Below are 17,923 nucleotides of genomic sequence, written 5' to 3' on the forward strand. Positions count from 1 at the left end.
GCTGTGATCTTCAGTTTCTCCCTGGCTCCGCAGAGGGATGCCACTAATAAACTCCACAACAAGGTTGGGCAGAAGATCTAATTAGCCGGTAGGGCTAACAGGGACACAGTGACCGATGGAGCGCCCAACCAATGCTATTTACTTTCTACCCGTCGCTCTTCTTTCATTCCTGTGGCAATGATGATCAAAGGGCAGCAGGGGGAAGGAGACAGCGAGGGAAAAGAGAGAGGAGGAGGCGGGTGCGGCAGTGATGTGTGTGTGTTGCTGAATTACAGCACTGGTACTGATCTAGAATTAGCTGTAAGCTCTCACAAACACTGATTTACTCATATGCCATTCATCTTGTTCCTGTCCACTGTAGACCATCTAGCCCTCGCTGCCTGCAGATCTCAACATTAATGCTCTCTATCTCTTAATTGTGTCTTTTTTAAAATCTATTCTATTTTAGTCCTCAACATCTCTGCTCTGTACTATATGTTATTTATAGAGACTGATTTACATCCTTTATGATGGAATTGATGACAGAGTGTTAACTTTGGCCTTTCCAACAACTAAATAAGCACAAGTGCAACTGGTCACACGCAACAAGTGTCTAATTACATGCCAGGGAAGTGCTTTTGACACAGCATAGCTAGCACGAACATACAGCATGTGCAAGTGTGTGGGTGTGCACATTATGTGTGCTTTATCCATTATCACGTTTCACAAGGTGTTTGGATAACTAATTAGACTTCTATGCTCTGTGTCTCCCAGGGATGAATAGGAGAAAACAAAAGGAAAGGGTGAAATCAAGGGGAAAAAACGTGACTGCAGCAACACTGAGTAAAAAAACAGCAAAATCAACACAGGCTGGAAAAAATATGCCAGGGATTTGCCTAAGCCAGGGAACAAATGGTGCACAAGGAAAAGGTCTGTGCTTCACAGTTCCATAGATAACAGCTAAAGGGAATGTATTTCTTCTTTTTGGGTACGTGGTTAGGGGGTAAAATACCAAAGGTTCTATGACACCATATTGTTTTTGTTGGCTGTCTTTCTGTTGTCTTTTTTTCTGCAGTGGGCGTCTGTTGCAGCACAAAGAACCAAATGTTTGTGGAAATTGGTACTTTGATCACATACAAAACAATCACAGCAGGGCCAACATTAGTCCAAATGTCGATTAACATTTTGGCAAATAACTCTTTAACCTTTGGCTGAATCAACAAAGGTCTTTTTCTTTAGGTCAAGTCCAACAAATACAGCCTTGTCAATGTCAGCAAGTAAATCCGGCCACCATTTTGAGTTTGAGTTTGATAGTATTTTCTTCTTCTACAAAATTTGTATGTGAAAATAAGAGCCTTACATGAATTCTTTCAAATGTTAATGAAATTTGCTTGTGTGCTTGAGAGCGTGCATAGGATATGGTGGTCCTCAGAGGCAGCATTATGTGTAGGAAGCGCCACCATATTCCCTCTGACTTTAGTTTAAAGCTTTAATATCATACCAGAACTACAAATCACTTCAAAACAAAGAAGTAGTTAAATAAATGAATCTCTCTGCTGAACTGTAGATTATGAGTGCTTCAGCTTAGAACAATGGTTAAATGACTTTTTAACATTTTTATCTATGGAGAGAACAGATCTACAAGAATGTGACAAAGAGACTGTTACTCCAAGGTGTAAATGTGTCTTTTATCTACTCTTTCACTAAACACTCGCTGGGTTTTGTAAAATAGTCTTCGACCAGTGGGCACTGAATCATTTAATCATCATTGATGCTAGTTTTCAGGTTGTCCATGATTAGTTGAATAGTGATTTTATTTGTCCATATTATAGCCCTATACACTCACAGGCCACTTTATTAAGTGCACCTTGCTAATACCGGGTTGGACCCCTTTTTGCCTTCAGAACTGCCTTAATTCTTCGTGGCATACTTTCAACAAGGTTTTGGAAACATTCCTCAGAGACTTTGGTCCATATTGACATGATAGCATCACACAGTTGCTGCAGATTTGTCGGCTGCACATCCATGATGCGAATCTCCCGTTCTACCACATCCCAAAGGTGCTCTATTGGATTGAAATCTGGTTTGATCATTGATCAGTTTGAGATGATTTGAGCTTTGTGACATGGTACATCATCCTGCTGGAAGTAGCCATCAGAAGATGTGTACACTGTGATCATAAAGGGATGGACATGGTCAGCAACAATACTCAGGAAGGCTGTCATGTTTAAAGAATGCTCAATTGGGCCCAAAGTATGCCAAGAAAATATCCCCACACCATTACACCATCTCCACCAGCCTGAACAGTTGATATAAGGCAGGATGAATCCATGCTTTCTTGTTGTTTATGTCAAATTCTGACCCTACCATCTGAATCTCGCAGCTGAAATCGAGACTCATCAGACCAGGCAATGTTTCCCAATCTTCTAATGTCCAATTTCGGTGAGCCTGTGCAAATTGTAGCCTCAGTTTCCAGTTCTTATCTGACAGGAGGGGCACCCAGTGTGGTCTTCTGCTGCTGTAGCCCATCTGCTTCAAGGTTCAACGTGCTGTGTGTTCAGAGATGGTATTCTGTATACATTGGTTGTAATGAGTGGTTATTTGAGATATTGTTACCTTTCTATCATCTTGATCCAGTCTGCCCATTCTCCTCTGACATCTGACATCAACAAGGCATTTTCGTCCACACAACTGCCGCTCACTGGATATTTTGTCTTTTTCGGACCATTCTCTGTAAACCCTAGATATGGTTGTGTGTGAAAATCCCAGTAGATCAGGAGTTTCTTAAATACTCAGACCAGCCCGTTTGGCACTAACAATAATGTCACGTTCAAAATCACTTAAATCCCCTTTCATCTCCATTCTGATGCTCGCTTTGAACTTCAGCAAGTTGTCTTGATCACGTCTACATGCCTAAATGCATTGGGTTGCTGCCATGTGATTGGCTAATTAGCTATTTGTGTTAACAAGCAATTGACCCTTCGCTAAGCCACACACCAAATACACAGCTGGCCAATCACAACGCAGTATAGGTCTCACTCTAACTGAAATCCGACACTTTCATGGATGCACTCCATTGACTCTAATGTAAAAAGAGTAATTTTCTAGCTATTTTTGGCTATATTATATGGTCAAACGCTGTTCCTGGAGCACTTGTAATAGCTACGTTCGCTACCCAGAGAGGTTGATAGGAGAAGTATGATTTATTCTCTTTCCAAAACCTAAAATAAATCCAGAAAAATGTCGGCTGTGGATCGTTCCAAATGTAATGTTAGTTAGCTAACGCTAGCTAACTTCCAACTCATCCATCCATCGTCAACCGCTTACCCTGCGTACAGGGTTGCGGGGACTTCCAACTCAATGGAATGTAATAAAGCCCTGCTGTTCTGCTTTTTAATGATTGTAATAATGAATAGAGGCCTACCTAGCTTTACAGGAACAGTGTTGATCGTTCATATCGTTGTCTTTTGTCTCAATCATCAGGGGATGTGGTGGCTCACTTGTACTGTATTATCGGTAGACTTTAGCTTCTATCTTTAATTTTTTTCACATCCGTTTGAGTCAGTTTGACAGCCTGAATACAACCTTCAAATGTATAATGTAACTGCAAAACTGCATCTTTCTGAGATCGCTTTTCCAACTAATTTGACTATAGAGTGCAGTAATAGACAGTGACAGCGCCGACAGTTTGTCGGACTTAGCAACAGTAACTAAGGGGGACGGGGCTTAGCGAAGGGTCAATTGAACAGGTGTACCTATTAAATGTGTGTGTGTGTGTGTGTGGGTGTGTATATATATGTGTGTTAACAAGCAATTGAACAGGTGTACCTAATAAAGTGGCCGGTGAGTGTAGTATTTTGTGTAATGGTAAAGGTGGAGTACATAAATAGACTTTCACCGACTTCCTTAACCAAAATGTGATAAATTGCATGTTGTCCCATTTATGTACATACAGACTCAACAAAACTGTTGCTGCTCTACAATTTGTTCAGAGGCAAAAATCATATTTATCACCATTATGAAAATTATAAATGCTTCTTTATTACAGCTTGATCAATCAAAAATGACTGGAAACAAAGAGAGGTCATGCAAGCAGTGAAAAAAATCTGTGATAAGCCTGCTTCCCAGTCTACCAGACATGCAGCACAAGCTAAAACCGCTGCATATGCGCGCCCGTGAGTTGTACTGTGCCTTAGGTGTTGTACTGAAAATTCTGACTGACATGATTTGCATAAGTTGACATGCAAATCAACAAAATTAATTCCCTGCAGTGAGAAAAGCATAACATCCGCCTCCCACCATCCCTTTGTTAGGTAGTGTTTATCAATTTATATCATGCAATTCTTGGCTTTGTCTTAGTTCCTGTCATCATGTGCTATTGCTCTATATAGTGAATGCTGTATGAACTTATCAAGTTTAAAATAGTACTACAAACATTTCGAGAGAAATATTGCAAATCAACTCATGCTAATTAGATTTTTGTATAAAGGACTAACTGGCAAAGATGACCTTGTGTTGACTGATACAAGCATTATCCACAGTAAAAATGTATAATTTATAAATAATTATGGAGCCAAAGTTAATCATACTTTGGCTCTATAAATTTGCTCACTTTTTGATTATATCATCTGTAGATCCCAATATTTTCATCATTAAGTGTATACATCTGATCTGGTTAAGTCTAATTTAGGAAATATTTCACATCTTCATGCTGGAATGGGCTGCAACCACAAAACTCTGCTGCTCTGCTATCCATAGCTAATCACATTCTAACTAAATTAATCCTTGGTAGTCCACAAACAGCATATCAGTACATCACTTTTTAAAAATTCTCACCAATTTATTGCACAGAACTGCTATGATATCAATTAAGATTATTTCATTCAATAAAAAAACTGTTAAAAAAATGTTAGCAGGGTGTGATTATTCTGTCCTTTTCCTTTGACTCAAATGAGTGTGACCCTAAGCACCAAAAGGCTGATAATGACACATCTTTTTGAAGGGTACACTGCGTATTTAATCTTTTATCTCAGCAGGAAAACATTTCATTTCATGCCGCTGCCGAAGTGTCTCTGGATAGGCCCCGGGATGGAAGAATGTCAATAGCAATACACACAATGAGTGATACACAGGATGTAGGATATAAATTCACAGCCATCTAGTTGATTATTTCTCTAATCTGGGGTTACAGGGGAGCAGATGTCATAAATCCCAACATCGTTTCACTTTTTTTCCCAGCACGAGATGATGAAAAACAAACTATCACTCTTCCTCCTGTTTTTAGCAGACTGCCGTTAAAGCTCGCGTTGATAAGCGGCAGTCTCTCCATTAACAGCCCAGACTCAAAGGAACTATAAATCCCACAGTGTGTGTGCGCGTGCGTGTGGTTGTGTCAGTGTGTCTGGTCTCACATATCCCGAGGTCTGTATGAAAAAAGATCTATCTACATATCTACATAGAGTGCATGCATGAGTGTGTGGATGCTGTTGAGTAAGATGCTCAATCATGACCGCCACAAACAAATAAAACCATGCAGCCTTGAAGCCATATTTCTCTCTCACACACACTACACGTCTCCTCCCCTTTGGATTTGTACTATTTGCACCGATGTCACACAGCTTGTTAATATATAAGCACATGTAGCTCAGGTTGAACAGACAAAGAAGCAAAGTGTGCACTCAAAAACACGTTGAACACGTGTTCACCACAGTGTTCACAAACTGGAGTCATTTTCCAAAGTATGTGTTGTGAGAGATTAATGGTCAATACCTTCACTGAAGAAGAATTACTGCCGTGGCAAGTGTTCAGGCAGGAAGTGCCGTTATACGTCACCCACTCTCACTCTGACCCGCATACAGTGACTCTTTACAAGCTTGAGTCCCTGACTAACACTGTGCTCTTTCATGGATGCACACTAACACACCAAATGCTGGCATATAGACAGGAGAATGAATTAACACAGCTTTGATGATCCACACTAGCATTCTGTACTGTATAATAATATCTGGTAAGCCTGTCTTTTGTTACGTAGTGTGGTGTAACTGCAGTTTTATCAAGGGATACTGCAGTAAATTACCCATGGACACATATGATGTTAGTGTATAGCTACAACTATTTAACAGTATTTAACAATATTGATTAATCAGGTGATTAAATTAAAGTGATCAATTAAGGGAAACTTTGGTATGTTTCAACCTGGACCCATTTTCCAATATTTTTGTGTCTATGTGACTAATTGGGACAAAATGTTTTGAAATTGGTCCAGTCTGCAGCTGGCAGCATCGAGACAGGGCTGCAACATAATCCTTCTTAGTAAGGATCTTATTCTTTAAAAAAAAAAATCTCTCTCTGTTGGGATCCTTTCCACAATGTTGTCAGACACTTGTAATAACAATCTGAGTCAGTGGCAAGAACAAGCACTTTCGTGGGCATAGCCTACTTTGACAGGGCACAATTGCCCGCAAGGATTCTGACTGCAGCACACTCGCTCAATTCTGGAACGATTTCTAAAAATGTCGTCCCAATTTATCACATAGACACAAAAACGGGTAACGCTACATTATTAGTGACTCCGTGGAATTGAGGAGTCAATGTACAGTACAGGATGGAGGTGGAACACCTAGCGGGCTGGTGCAGAGACAACAACCTGGTGCTCAATGTTGATAAAATGAAGGAGATGATCATCGACTTCAGCAGGTCACAGCCTGAGCACACACCACTCAACATCAGTGGCTCTACAGTTGAGTGAGTGAACAATATCAAGTTTCTCGGAGTGCAGATCTCTGATGACCTCACCTGGTCTAAAAATACCAGAGATTGTAAAAAAAGAGCCTGTACTTTCTGAGGAAACTGAAACAAGCATCACTCCCAACCAGCACTGTCATTGCATTCTACAGAGGCATGGTGGGAAATGTTCTGACATACTGCATTGTGACCCGGTGTGGTGGTTGTACTGTGTCTGACAAAAAGGCTCTGCAGAGGGTAGTGAGGGGAGCTGAACGGATCATTGGAGTCTCCATACCTCCTGTCGAGGATCTCTTCAAAGACCGGTGCCGGAAAAGGGCAGAGAACTTTGTTAAAGACCCCTCACACCCGCTCCATAAACTCTATGAACTGCTGCCATCAGGCAAGCGGCACAGGAGCATCACCAGGAAAACAAGACTATTGAAAAGCTTTACTCCACAGGCTGTGAGGTTGCCAAACCAATGACATGACTAAATGCACTACAGTGCATCTAATCTCATATCCAGTAGTCACTTTATATTTATACCGCCATTTTATTTTTATATTTAATGTTATACATTGTAGCAGATGGTGTGGGACCTAGTGAGAATGTTGTATTGTGTTTTTTTTTAATCTTTTAACTGTGGTATGTCTGGCAAATGACAATAAATCATATCTTATTATGTTTATAATAACAGTGGTTCAAATTAATATGTTTATTATTATGTAATGTGAATTGTTTCACCCGTAGTGAGGAGTATTTAGCAGCTAAAGACCACACATTTTTTACTCAGGATTTAGGGGAGGAAAACTGAGCTACACGGAGAGTGAATAATGACATATTCATTAGGTGGACACAAACACCACTCCAAATGAATGCTAATGTTGCTTCATGTCCGCTGGATGTGTAAATAAGCCACTGTATGAAAATGTGCTTGCAATTTAAAAGGGGAATATGTCAGTTTAATATTCACAACTTGTTTCTGCTGCCCCCAAGTGGCCGACAGAAATCAGTTATTGCAGAGTTAATTCATCATTTAATCTATAAAAACAACCTCACATTTGCCAGGTGACATCTTCAAATTGCTTGTTTTGTCAAATCAACAATCCAAAATGCAATTAAAAAAGAATCAATTTACATTATATTAAACAGACAAACTCTGCAAATCATCACATTTCAGAAGCTGTAACCAGTTAAAGCCTGGAAAATTGGCTAATTGATTAATTGAAGCCTTAATTGGTGTCTATATTTGGTTGCTTAAAGGATCAAGTGGCCAATCAGACATCTGGGAGTATTCCTTTACATGGTCTGTTTTTTTTTGATAGGCGATTCATGCAGCTGAAATCAAAACATTTGCTACAAACTGAAGCAATATGAAACACATACATAATATTTCTTCCCTCTCATGCATATACTCTACAAGCACTTGTGCTCTCAAGTGCTTGCCAAAAAGCAGAAATGTCTCTCAAACCTTATGTGTCTGAAAAATTACAGGGCTACCAGTTTTCCAGCCCATTGCCATTTACTCTGTACTTAAATTTGTGTGTCTGACTGTGTCTGTTTGTGTGTGATTATGGTGCTCATTTAATCTGTATTCCAATAAACCTTGATTTTGTTGACACTGAATCAGCTTGCTGGAATGGGCTACACACTAGCCTAGATCCCCCTATGTAAGCGTAGTGTGTGCACACACATACATACACTGCCTCTCTCTTTCTCCTCTACACACACAAACACATCCACACACAAACTCATATTGTGACACCCCAACCTCACAGCACTGAGGGCTGACTGTAGTGTTAATGCCACTCCCAGCACCATGCACTAGTGCCCCTTATTTAGGTCCTATCGAGCCCACAGGCTGAAAATCTGTCCCTTCCATGCTTTCTCCTCCCTCTCTCACTTCCCCGCCCCTGCCAGACTGCCAGGCCTTAAGTCCCCCCGTTCCATCACTCCATCACTGAGAGCATGGCATGTGGAGAGAGATGCCTTCACACACCTCAATAGCTTTTTCCTCTGCTGAAATGTACTCAGTGTTCCCCAAATGGCAGTTACAAGGTGAAATGTGACACAAAACGGAAAAAAAAGATGATTTTTACAAGTAGGCTAAGAAATGTGTACTGTCGTACAGAGTGACAGTGAGTGAGCTGGTAGATGTTCAGTGTGTTGCTTAAGGTCAAGTTGGCTGTAGATTTAGTCATGGGAAGGTCTTTAAATCATGCACTACAACACCACAGGCTGTGTTTAACCCAGGACACCAGGGTTACTGGTGTGTAGAAGGAAGTTCTATAATAATATTTTTACTGCAAATAAAGGACCAGGTAATCCTTACACTGGGCATTTTACTGCATTATTAAAATGTAACAACTAACAAGTTTGACAACAGACAGGGAACACACAAGATGGGGATTTAAATTGCTTTTTTTACATTCCATACCAGGGACTACAACTCCTCCATACTTTACTACTTTACTTTACTACTTTATTACTACTTTACTGACCATTTTTCTACAGATACCACAAGTATTTATATTTATTTTTGCCCTTCAGGCAACTAACAACTTCCATAAAGTTTTGTGTGTTCAACTTGCAGAAACTATAAGCATGCAATCCATCACAGTAACAAGTTAAGTTGCACTTGTCATGAGGCAATGCAGTTGGAGCATTTTGAAAACTGTCCATTCAACAGCACAGTCCTTTATCACAGCGCTTAGGGCCAGAAACTGCAAATGATCACATTCTGAAGTTATGTTGTTGTAAAAGCATTCCCTATGCCAAACAATAAGCACTAACATGGATGTGGATGTGAATCTCATTGTCTCTTATTCGAACAAGGTTGTGGTTTAGTGAATCTCAAGAAAGACAATTCATGAAGAATTTTTCTTACATGTTGTTTGCTGCACTACCATATGGCAGTTGTGTGAGAATAAAATGAAGATGACAAATTTGTTAAAAATTAGATATATTAAACAAAGCCATGGCAAGATTTTAATACTGTACTGAAATAGTTGGAAAATTGCTTCCTTAGCCTAGCTTAGCATAAAAACTGTAGGCAGGGGGAAAGAAGCTTGCCTGGCTCTCTCCAACGTTTGAAAATCCATCTACCAACAGTTCTAAAACACAAATTAACACGTTGTTTCTTGTTTATTAAATCCATACACAAACAGAAATATAAAATGTGAAATTAGTGGTTTCAGCTGGTTAAGTGGTGTAACTATTTCAGAAGAGTTTTCAACTTCAGGCACATTTCGCAACTTCATTGAGTTTTGCTGTCACAGTGAGGTTGCCAGGCTTGTATGTGCCTGTACAGAGATCAATACCAAAACTGCTCACCAGCTGTATCTGGCAACCCATGCTGTAGCTGTAGGCACTGCACAGAAGTACTGGACAGATGGAGACTGTTGTTTGACAAGATATAGTTTGAGCATGTCACAGCGAAGGCACAAATTCTTATTTTTACATTACTGTTTGTGTATGGATTCAACATGTGAGATACAACATTGATTGGTGCGATTGGTGTTTTTAAAGTGTTGGCTGGCATTTTTTTAATTTGCAGAGAGCCTGGCTGTTATGGTTGCTTCCAGTCTTTACGCTATAAGCTAGGCTAACCATGTCCTTAAAGCTGTTCCATACTTAATGCACAGACATGAGCTTGATGTCGATCTTCTCATCTAACTAAGGAAAAGTTGTATGTAACTATTCCTTCAAGTATTTGTAGTTAATGAATGCTGAAAATTCAGTGCAAAACCAGCGATATGGTTCTTTACAATTTGCTTAGCACTTTTGTCTGAATGATCAAGATAAGTTTATTTAGTTTACATCCAGACTCAGGAATTCAAAGAGTGACCATAACAAACATCTAAACTTAATTGCAAAACAGAAAAAGATGTTAATATTGCTTTAATATAGTCATTTTATGATATTGCAAACAGGTGGATAGGATAATTTTTTACACAGATGTAACTATAAAAGTCTCAAGTCAGCCTACCCACCAAAATGATTTCAATTTGGGGTTAATTTCAATGCTGTTCAATCTCTCCCTGTGTAAAGTAACTGATAGCTTCCACAACACTGAGGGCGCAAGATCGACTTTATTTACTCACTTAATCACTACATCTGGAAATTAATGATCCGCTTGATTAACAGCAATCAAACACTGACATCAGCTTGTGTTTCCAATGGTACATATCACTGCATATAATTTTTCAGTCTTTCCTTTTCAAACAATTGAAACGTCCTTTCAATTTTCTCAGGTGTCAGTTGGGAGCAGCTGTTTAATGAAGTGCTGCGGCAACAGACTGACTCATATACAGTATGCATTTCCTAAGGAGTGACAATGACTCATAAAACAACTGCCGCAGGAGTACACATGCTCACAAACACATACCAAGGTGCACATATACTTTGGAACACAAGCACATTTATTTAGATGAACTTCTTTGTAGGCAGCATTCTCCTGAGAGCAACAGATTTCTTGGCTTTGCTGTGTCAGCAATTAATAAATTCAATCAATCAACAATATCAATAAACACATCTGAAGGAAAGTGACTGCTTTGAAAAAGATATCAAAGGTCATCATTTGAACATGAAGTGAGGCAAAACATTAATTTTTGATGAGTACCTTAGATTACAGGAAATATTCCAAGCTCTACAACGTATAGCATGGTATACATGAAAGGCTGATCAAATTCAGCACGCAGGACACAAAATGGAGAACAGGCAGAAGAGATAAGACATTAAAAAAAATAGGTGAGGAGGAAATGAGGGAAAGTAGAGAGATATTGGAGGAAGAGGAGCAAGACAGATGGAAAGAAAATTACTTTTGACACAAGCGGGAGATGAGAGCAAAGGGAGGGCTGAATTATCAGATGTACATCTTTGTGTGTGTGTGTATGAAAATGTGCTGATGAGTATGTGTGTGTTTGGTGTGGGCGGGGGTGTTTGTGAGTGTAAATACATGCATGTCCTGACAGACTGCTGTTGACTTGTGAGAGATGTTTCTGGCCTATTCCCAGCCTTTCCAAGCTCACTCATAAATAAAGCTGAAAGGCTCACTTTTACAAAATGCCTCCTTTGAAAAGAGACGAATTCTGGTCAAAGACAACACAAGCAAAATCTAAAGGAGATCCGTGTTCCCTACAACCTCTTCAACATTCCTTGTGCTTCTCCATCTTTCTCTTTTTTTTCTGGATACCCCTTTATTCAATTCATTTCATTTCCCCTCACTTTTTTTCAAAGCGCTTAGACAGAGAGAGTGGCGCTTTCCCCCCATCCCGTTGGAGCATCAATATACAACAGAGCCCAGAGATCCAAACAGGAGAAAGGCTGAGGAGAACAGCACAACACCAATCCATAATGGATTTTCTTCTGTCTTTCATTCGCTTTCTGCAGGGAGATGGAGTGGAGGCAACACTGCCACAGAAAGAGAGATGCGGGGGGGGGGGCAGAGAAGACGTGAGAGAAAGAGAAAGAGAGAGAGCGACAGAGAAAAAAAGAGAGAGAGATATCAACGGGGGGAAACAGAGAGGCCGACAGAGACTCAAAACAGCCCTCAAGAATATTTCTCTCATCTGTCTCTAGAGGGCTTGCATAACATATGCTTTAATATGCTTTAAACTATTTGAAAGGCCAAGCTCATAGCAGAAGGTGACAGGAATTAATAGAGGCTTTGGTGTGGCTTCAACTGATCAGATGCAGAAATTGTCACTAATTAAGTTAGCCTGTAAGTGGGAGACTGCCAAGAGGTCTGACAGATATCAGACTGCAAGCAATAATATCCTGAAATACAAAAATGCATCAGTGAATAGCAGCTCTCTGGCTGTATCTCATAATCACTGCTGATACTAACAGGAGCCTGGCTCTTTAGATGGCAATTCAGCCTAACAATATTTATTTCTTAAAGTCCTGAATAGTTGAAAACGTGTTAACTTGGTGAGCATGAAACTCTGCGGACCAGAGAGACAATATTTCAGTTTGCACAGGGCAGCCCTTTCTGAGGCTATTAAATTGACGATCATACAGGAGGATGAGACTGTTGATTCAGAAATTGTTTGTTTGAGGCTTCACACTCAAGTGAGCTTCATTTCATTTTGTTGGTAGCTCTGAAGCACAAAATGTGCCCAGAATCCCAGTGATTAACTAGTAGATGCTGTCATAGTGTCCACAGAGTCTCCAGTTTCCAGTCCACTGCCTTCATCACTACCTTCATCAGTTTTTTTTAGTTCAATGTAATTTTATTATTGACCATCCTTTTTAATTGGTTATAATAACAATGTGCTCACTGCTGTAATTGCTGAGATCTGGGAAGACAGTGACATCACTACAATAAAAGGACGAACAGACAGGTTCTAAACAAGAGTTTAGCCGGATTAGCCACCACTTTATATGGAAACCAAATTGAGTGAAGTGACCTTATTAGTTATCTGAAATGTCACTAATAAGCCCTCATTGTATTCACGCTCAACTAAGCATGGGTCCAAGTTGAACCAGGAAGACGGTCTGTAAAGTTACATTTTTTTCACCTCAGTTTCTCTTCCATATAAGCTTGGCTAAACTGGATGTCTGTTTGAAACATGTCCGATTGTCTGAATGCTCATATTTCCTGCTCTATCTGCCTTTTGTGGGCAATATCACAGTGTTCCCAGATCTTAGCCCTTTACCCCCCACCGTTCTGCCAGTGCAGCACAAACACTTAACTTTCATGGAATGCTAGTACTACAAAAACGACTCCCTTTTTTTGGTCTTTGCAATCGTTTTCAAATAAAAAATTGCTTTTCAGATGAAATAATCTAGATACAAATCACAGCAGGGTATACAGCTGAAACCTTAAAAATAAGGTGATCTTACCTTCAAAGCAATCTGACAGGCCAACAATATAATACACATTTTATGTCCTTTTTGCAAGTGTCTTTCGAAAATAGTCAATTTGGGGTGGTTAATGTTGGGACTTTTCCTGTTTTAAGTCATGGTTTTGTGTTTCTTCTGTGCAGCCTTGTTTCTTCTTATGTTTAGTTGCATGTTAGTCATTACCTGTTCTATCTCTTTCCTTTTCTTATATAAGTTCTTAGATCTGGTTTCTAGTTCATTGTTTCCCATTTAGATGTTACATGTGTTCTGTTCTGGACTCTTGTCATTTGTTCTGATTTTTGTCCACTTGTCAGTCTGTCTTGTCCATGTCATCTGGTTCTGTATTTTGTGAGTGGTGTGTTCTTGCGTCAAGTTACAGTTTGTTTGTGCACCCTGTCTGTTCTCTCCTTGTATCTGTGTCTTGCTTTGCTTCCTGTTTATTCCGAAGTAGTCCTATGTCTCCATGTTTAGTGCAGTCCTGTTTCCTGTTTGGTCCTGTCTCCATGTTTTCTGTCTTACTTTTGTAACTCTGTCCTTGTGTGTCCCTGTGTGCTTTACTTCCTGCATTATTTTGTAGTAATCAGTTTTCCTGTGTCCTTCTCTAGCTTTGTTTCCTGTTGTTTGATTACCTGATGTGTTTCATCTGTGCGCTCCCTCCCTGCTTGTTTCCCTGTGTATAGCCCTCAGTTCTGTATTGTCTTTGTTGCATCCTCGTCATTTGAGAGTGTTCTGTCTGAGCTTAGTTTCCTTGGTATTGGATTGTTCCCTTTTGGATTTTACCTGTGTTTTTGGATTTACCCTTTTTTGTTTGGACTCATGCCTTGTGCTCCTGTGTAAAACTATGTTTTTCTTTACAACAAATATCCTGCACTGCATCCTCCTCGCCAATGTCTGCATTTGGGTCCTGACATTGTACTCAGCTATACCATGACAGTTGACTCATTGAGTTCTGTGTCATTATTCCGAATACGAATGATTTCCATATCTATGACCGATATTGTAATAAACCCCGAATTATCCTCTAAATGTTCGACAATCTTAACTTTGTCATTTTAACATTTAACCTTCATTCACTAGCAAATTAGAAAAATTAGGTTTCCCATGGGTTCCATGACAACGCTATAAAAATCTATGTCAGCACTCAAGTCAAATAAAACCCATGACATAATAAAAACCAACACATATATTGCACATAAAAAAATTAGGCCGTCTTTACCGTGTACGCAGGTTCCCCGGGCTGGGTGGCCCGTCATATACAGACAAGATGTCAAAGTCCTCCTCTAGGGCGAAGCCTTGAAACACCAGCTGTATTCGGTTGTGCTCCGCTGCCACAATCACCCATGTACAGTTGGCATAGTTAGGATAACCGTAGGGGTAGCCAGGGCTTTCTATCGTCCCATTGGGACTGTGTAGTGTGTAACTGCAGTTCTGAGCTGTGAAGAGAAGAAGAAATAGGCAGTTATTAAAAGGTTGTAAGGTATGTTAGAGCCACTAGCAGTGTGTAGAAAGTTTTAAAAGACCATTAAACCAAATAAAAGGCACTCTTCTATATCCAAGAATGGAAATTATACAAACCCACACACACATACACAATTACACACCCACAGTCAAACGGTTTTCACCAAATGCGGCAACATCCATTATCACCTACAACGTGCAGCATAAGCCATTAATATAGCACCGCTAAATGGCTCGCCCTCTCCCAGCTTCCCCCACCTCTACCACCTCCATCATCACACACTTGTTCACTCACTGGCCCTTTCACCACATTAGTAATAGGTTCCCACGTTAATACATGACATCGCTGGAGGAGAGAAGATGAGCAGACAGGAGGGGAGGGGAGAGGAAACACACACAAAGGCATGCACACTTGAGTACAACATTAATTGAACTCATCTTGTATTTTCGCAGCCACTCAAACCGCCTTCAATCTTAAATTTCAATCATGTGTGTTGCAACGTATCAGTACTGAGCTTGCGGTGGATGTGTGGAGGGTGAGCTATGTGTGTGTCTTTTCAATCCTTAAGCTAAATGACTTGTCTTCGACTGATCCGAGCACAGCCGAGACTTCTAATCAATGTTAGGGATTTAGTTGTAATTAATCCCTAATGTGGACGGATGTGTGATTGCGCTTATATTTTGTGTAGCTGTGTTGTTTTAATTTAGTGTCTGTGTGTGAATATATGGATTAACATCACCCTGTAGTGAATAGCTCACTCTTTTGATCTTTGACATATTTAGGCTGTGATAGTAGCTGCAGTCAAAAAATTTATCTAAAAGTTCATTTTCACAAGTTGTCTCATGTGTTGTAGCTTTTGAACTAAAACAGCAGAAATGTGAAAATGTCCTCATAAAGGAACTATATTAGAATGTCATGCAACAATACATGCTATTTATCCAAATGATCTGTATTTTCCCTTTGTTTGCTTCAGCCACAAACCTGAATCATAATGCAGCCTGATTAAAATGTAATTAGGAGAGTATAATTGGAGGACATCTGTTATCTGCATAACCCACATAACACAAACAATGCAACACTCGCAGTAGATATGATTTGTGTTTTCATTTATATCCATACTGTGTAAATGCCTGGGATAGCTCAGTGCATCTCAATGAGCTACACTACCTGGCTGCATTAAAACAGGTTATTAAAAAAAAACAAACAAGATTCTTGAGTAAACACAAGCTTCGAAACATGTAAAAGTGAAGGCTGATTTGTTAAATCTTTCCAGGGGGAATGCGTATCCCTTATTGAATGCTTGTGAAACATACAGCGTTGGTGCTACTTTGTGTGCTTTGATGGTAGAACAATCCTAAAGCTGAAAATCTGTCCAAATTTTCACTCTGAAACGTGCCTCGTGTCTGAAAAACCAGCAGGGATTTCCAGGTAATAAGGCGCCATGCGTGAAGACAAGACAACAGAAAAGAAAATAACTGGGGCAATTTTCATTCCTCTCACTCTTACTCACAACTGAAATAAATAATATATTGTTTTTTAAAGAAAGCATGGAGAGAAAAAGAGAAGAGATGAAATAAAAAATATTAAGCATGGACATGGATAATCCATGGTTAGCCACATGAGCGAATGCTGCATTTGTTTTCACAGCAATAATTGAGCCCATTGTTTAAGAATTCAGGGGCTACATACCACATCAGGGTATCATTGTTCCAGGTAGCACAGCAAACAGCAAAAGCATGTTTTTTTTTGGGGGGGGGGGGACTTGAACCCTGGCCACTTGAATACACTTTAGTTAGGTGTATAATGTTGCATTAAGAGTTCAGCTCTTTGTTTGCTATGGAGGTCTGCAATGAATTTTTTTGGAAAAACTACGCAATGAAATTAATAATACTATAAAATGAGATTATCTGTAACTAAATAAGACCTAATGTATAGTGCTGAAAATAACTGACCATCTCAATGTGTGTTTCCTCGTATCTTTTCTCAGTCCAGACAGGAGAACAAAGAGGGAGCTAGCTAACTCCATCTGATTTTTCATTAAAGCCTTTAGGCCCAGCAAGTGAGCATCCACCCTTCCAATCAGCATTGGGTCAATACTAATATCCAGGTAAAACCTCCAAATCCACCTCTCCTACCTGATTTTCATATACACAGCCTGGTCAATAATCTCCTCATCATCTCCTTCATTACGAGGCCTCTATCAGACAAATGCCAATCAATGGCTCATACAGTGGCCTGATGGCAGAGCTTGATGGGGGTCAGAGTGAAGTGTGACCCTCTCGCGCTTGCTGGCTGAATTACAAAATGATACCAGGGAGGTTAAGGCAACTGATTTATTATTATTAATCAGTTTCAGAAGAAAGACATGATTCTGTGACTCTTGAGGCTCAACAGACAAATCTTTCATGTTAGCTTTCAATATGTTCAGAGTGTACTGTAACCCTCCTCAGTGTTAGCAGCTGAATGAAAACACTACTGAAAGCCGAACAAAGACACCAGAGGAGTACGTCTGGCAACTGAATAAAGTGTTTCATATCATCTGAGTGGATGTGTGGACGGTACATGCTGTATATATTGATATAGGACAGGTGATCAACCGGGTAGGAGAACAGACTCCCTGTTTCATGAGTACAAGTAAGCGGGGCAAAAAAAATAAAACATCATGACTGCCAGAGCTCTACCAAATGCTATTTTGAAGTGTGAGCACCTGTGCCAAGTGACCAACTCTTAAATCGATAATGACGCGTGCAATCTAGGATAAAAGACCAAGATAGTGCTTTCAGAGAGGTTGCTTTTTTGGCTGCAGCCAGAAACATTTTATCCTTGCTGAAAAATAGATGGGAAAAATTGAATTGGACAAAGAACAGACACATCAAATTTCACTCGAGAAAGCACTTTTGTGAGCATTAAGGACC

The 17,923-nt window shown here is 39.9% G+C and overlaps 1 protein-coding gene across 1 annotated transcript in view; it reads right to left on the reverse strand.

Moving 5' to 3' along the window:
* csmd2 (CUB and Sushi multiple domains 2) overlaps positions 1–17,923 on the reverse strand; it is a 253,342-nt gene that overhangs the window by 220,360 nt on the left and 15,059 nt on the right. Inside the window, exon 3 of the mRNA XM_046058106.1 lies at positions 14,766–14,982. Within this exon, the coding sequence (XP_045914062.1) occupies positions 14,766–14,982 (217 nt within the window). The remainder of the gene's footprint in view (positions 1–14,765; positions 14,983–17,923) is intronic.

Source organism: Micropterus dolomieu, linkage group LG09 (genome assembly GCF_021292245.1).
Source record: "Micropterus dolomieu isolate WLL.071019.BEF.003 ecotype Adirondacks linkage group LG09, ASM2129224v1, whole genome shotgun sequence".
NCBI classification, from domain to species: domain Eukaryota; kingdom Metazoa; phylum Chordata; class Actinopteri; order Centrarchiformes; family Centrarchidae; genus Micropterus; species Micropterus dolomieu.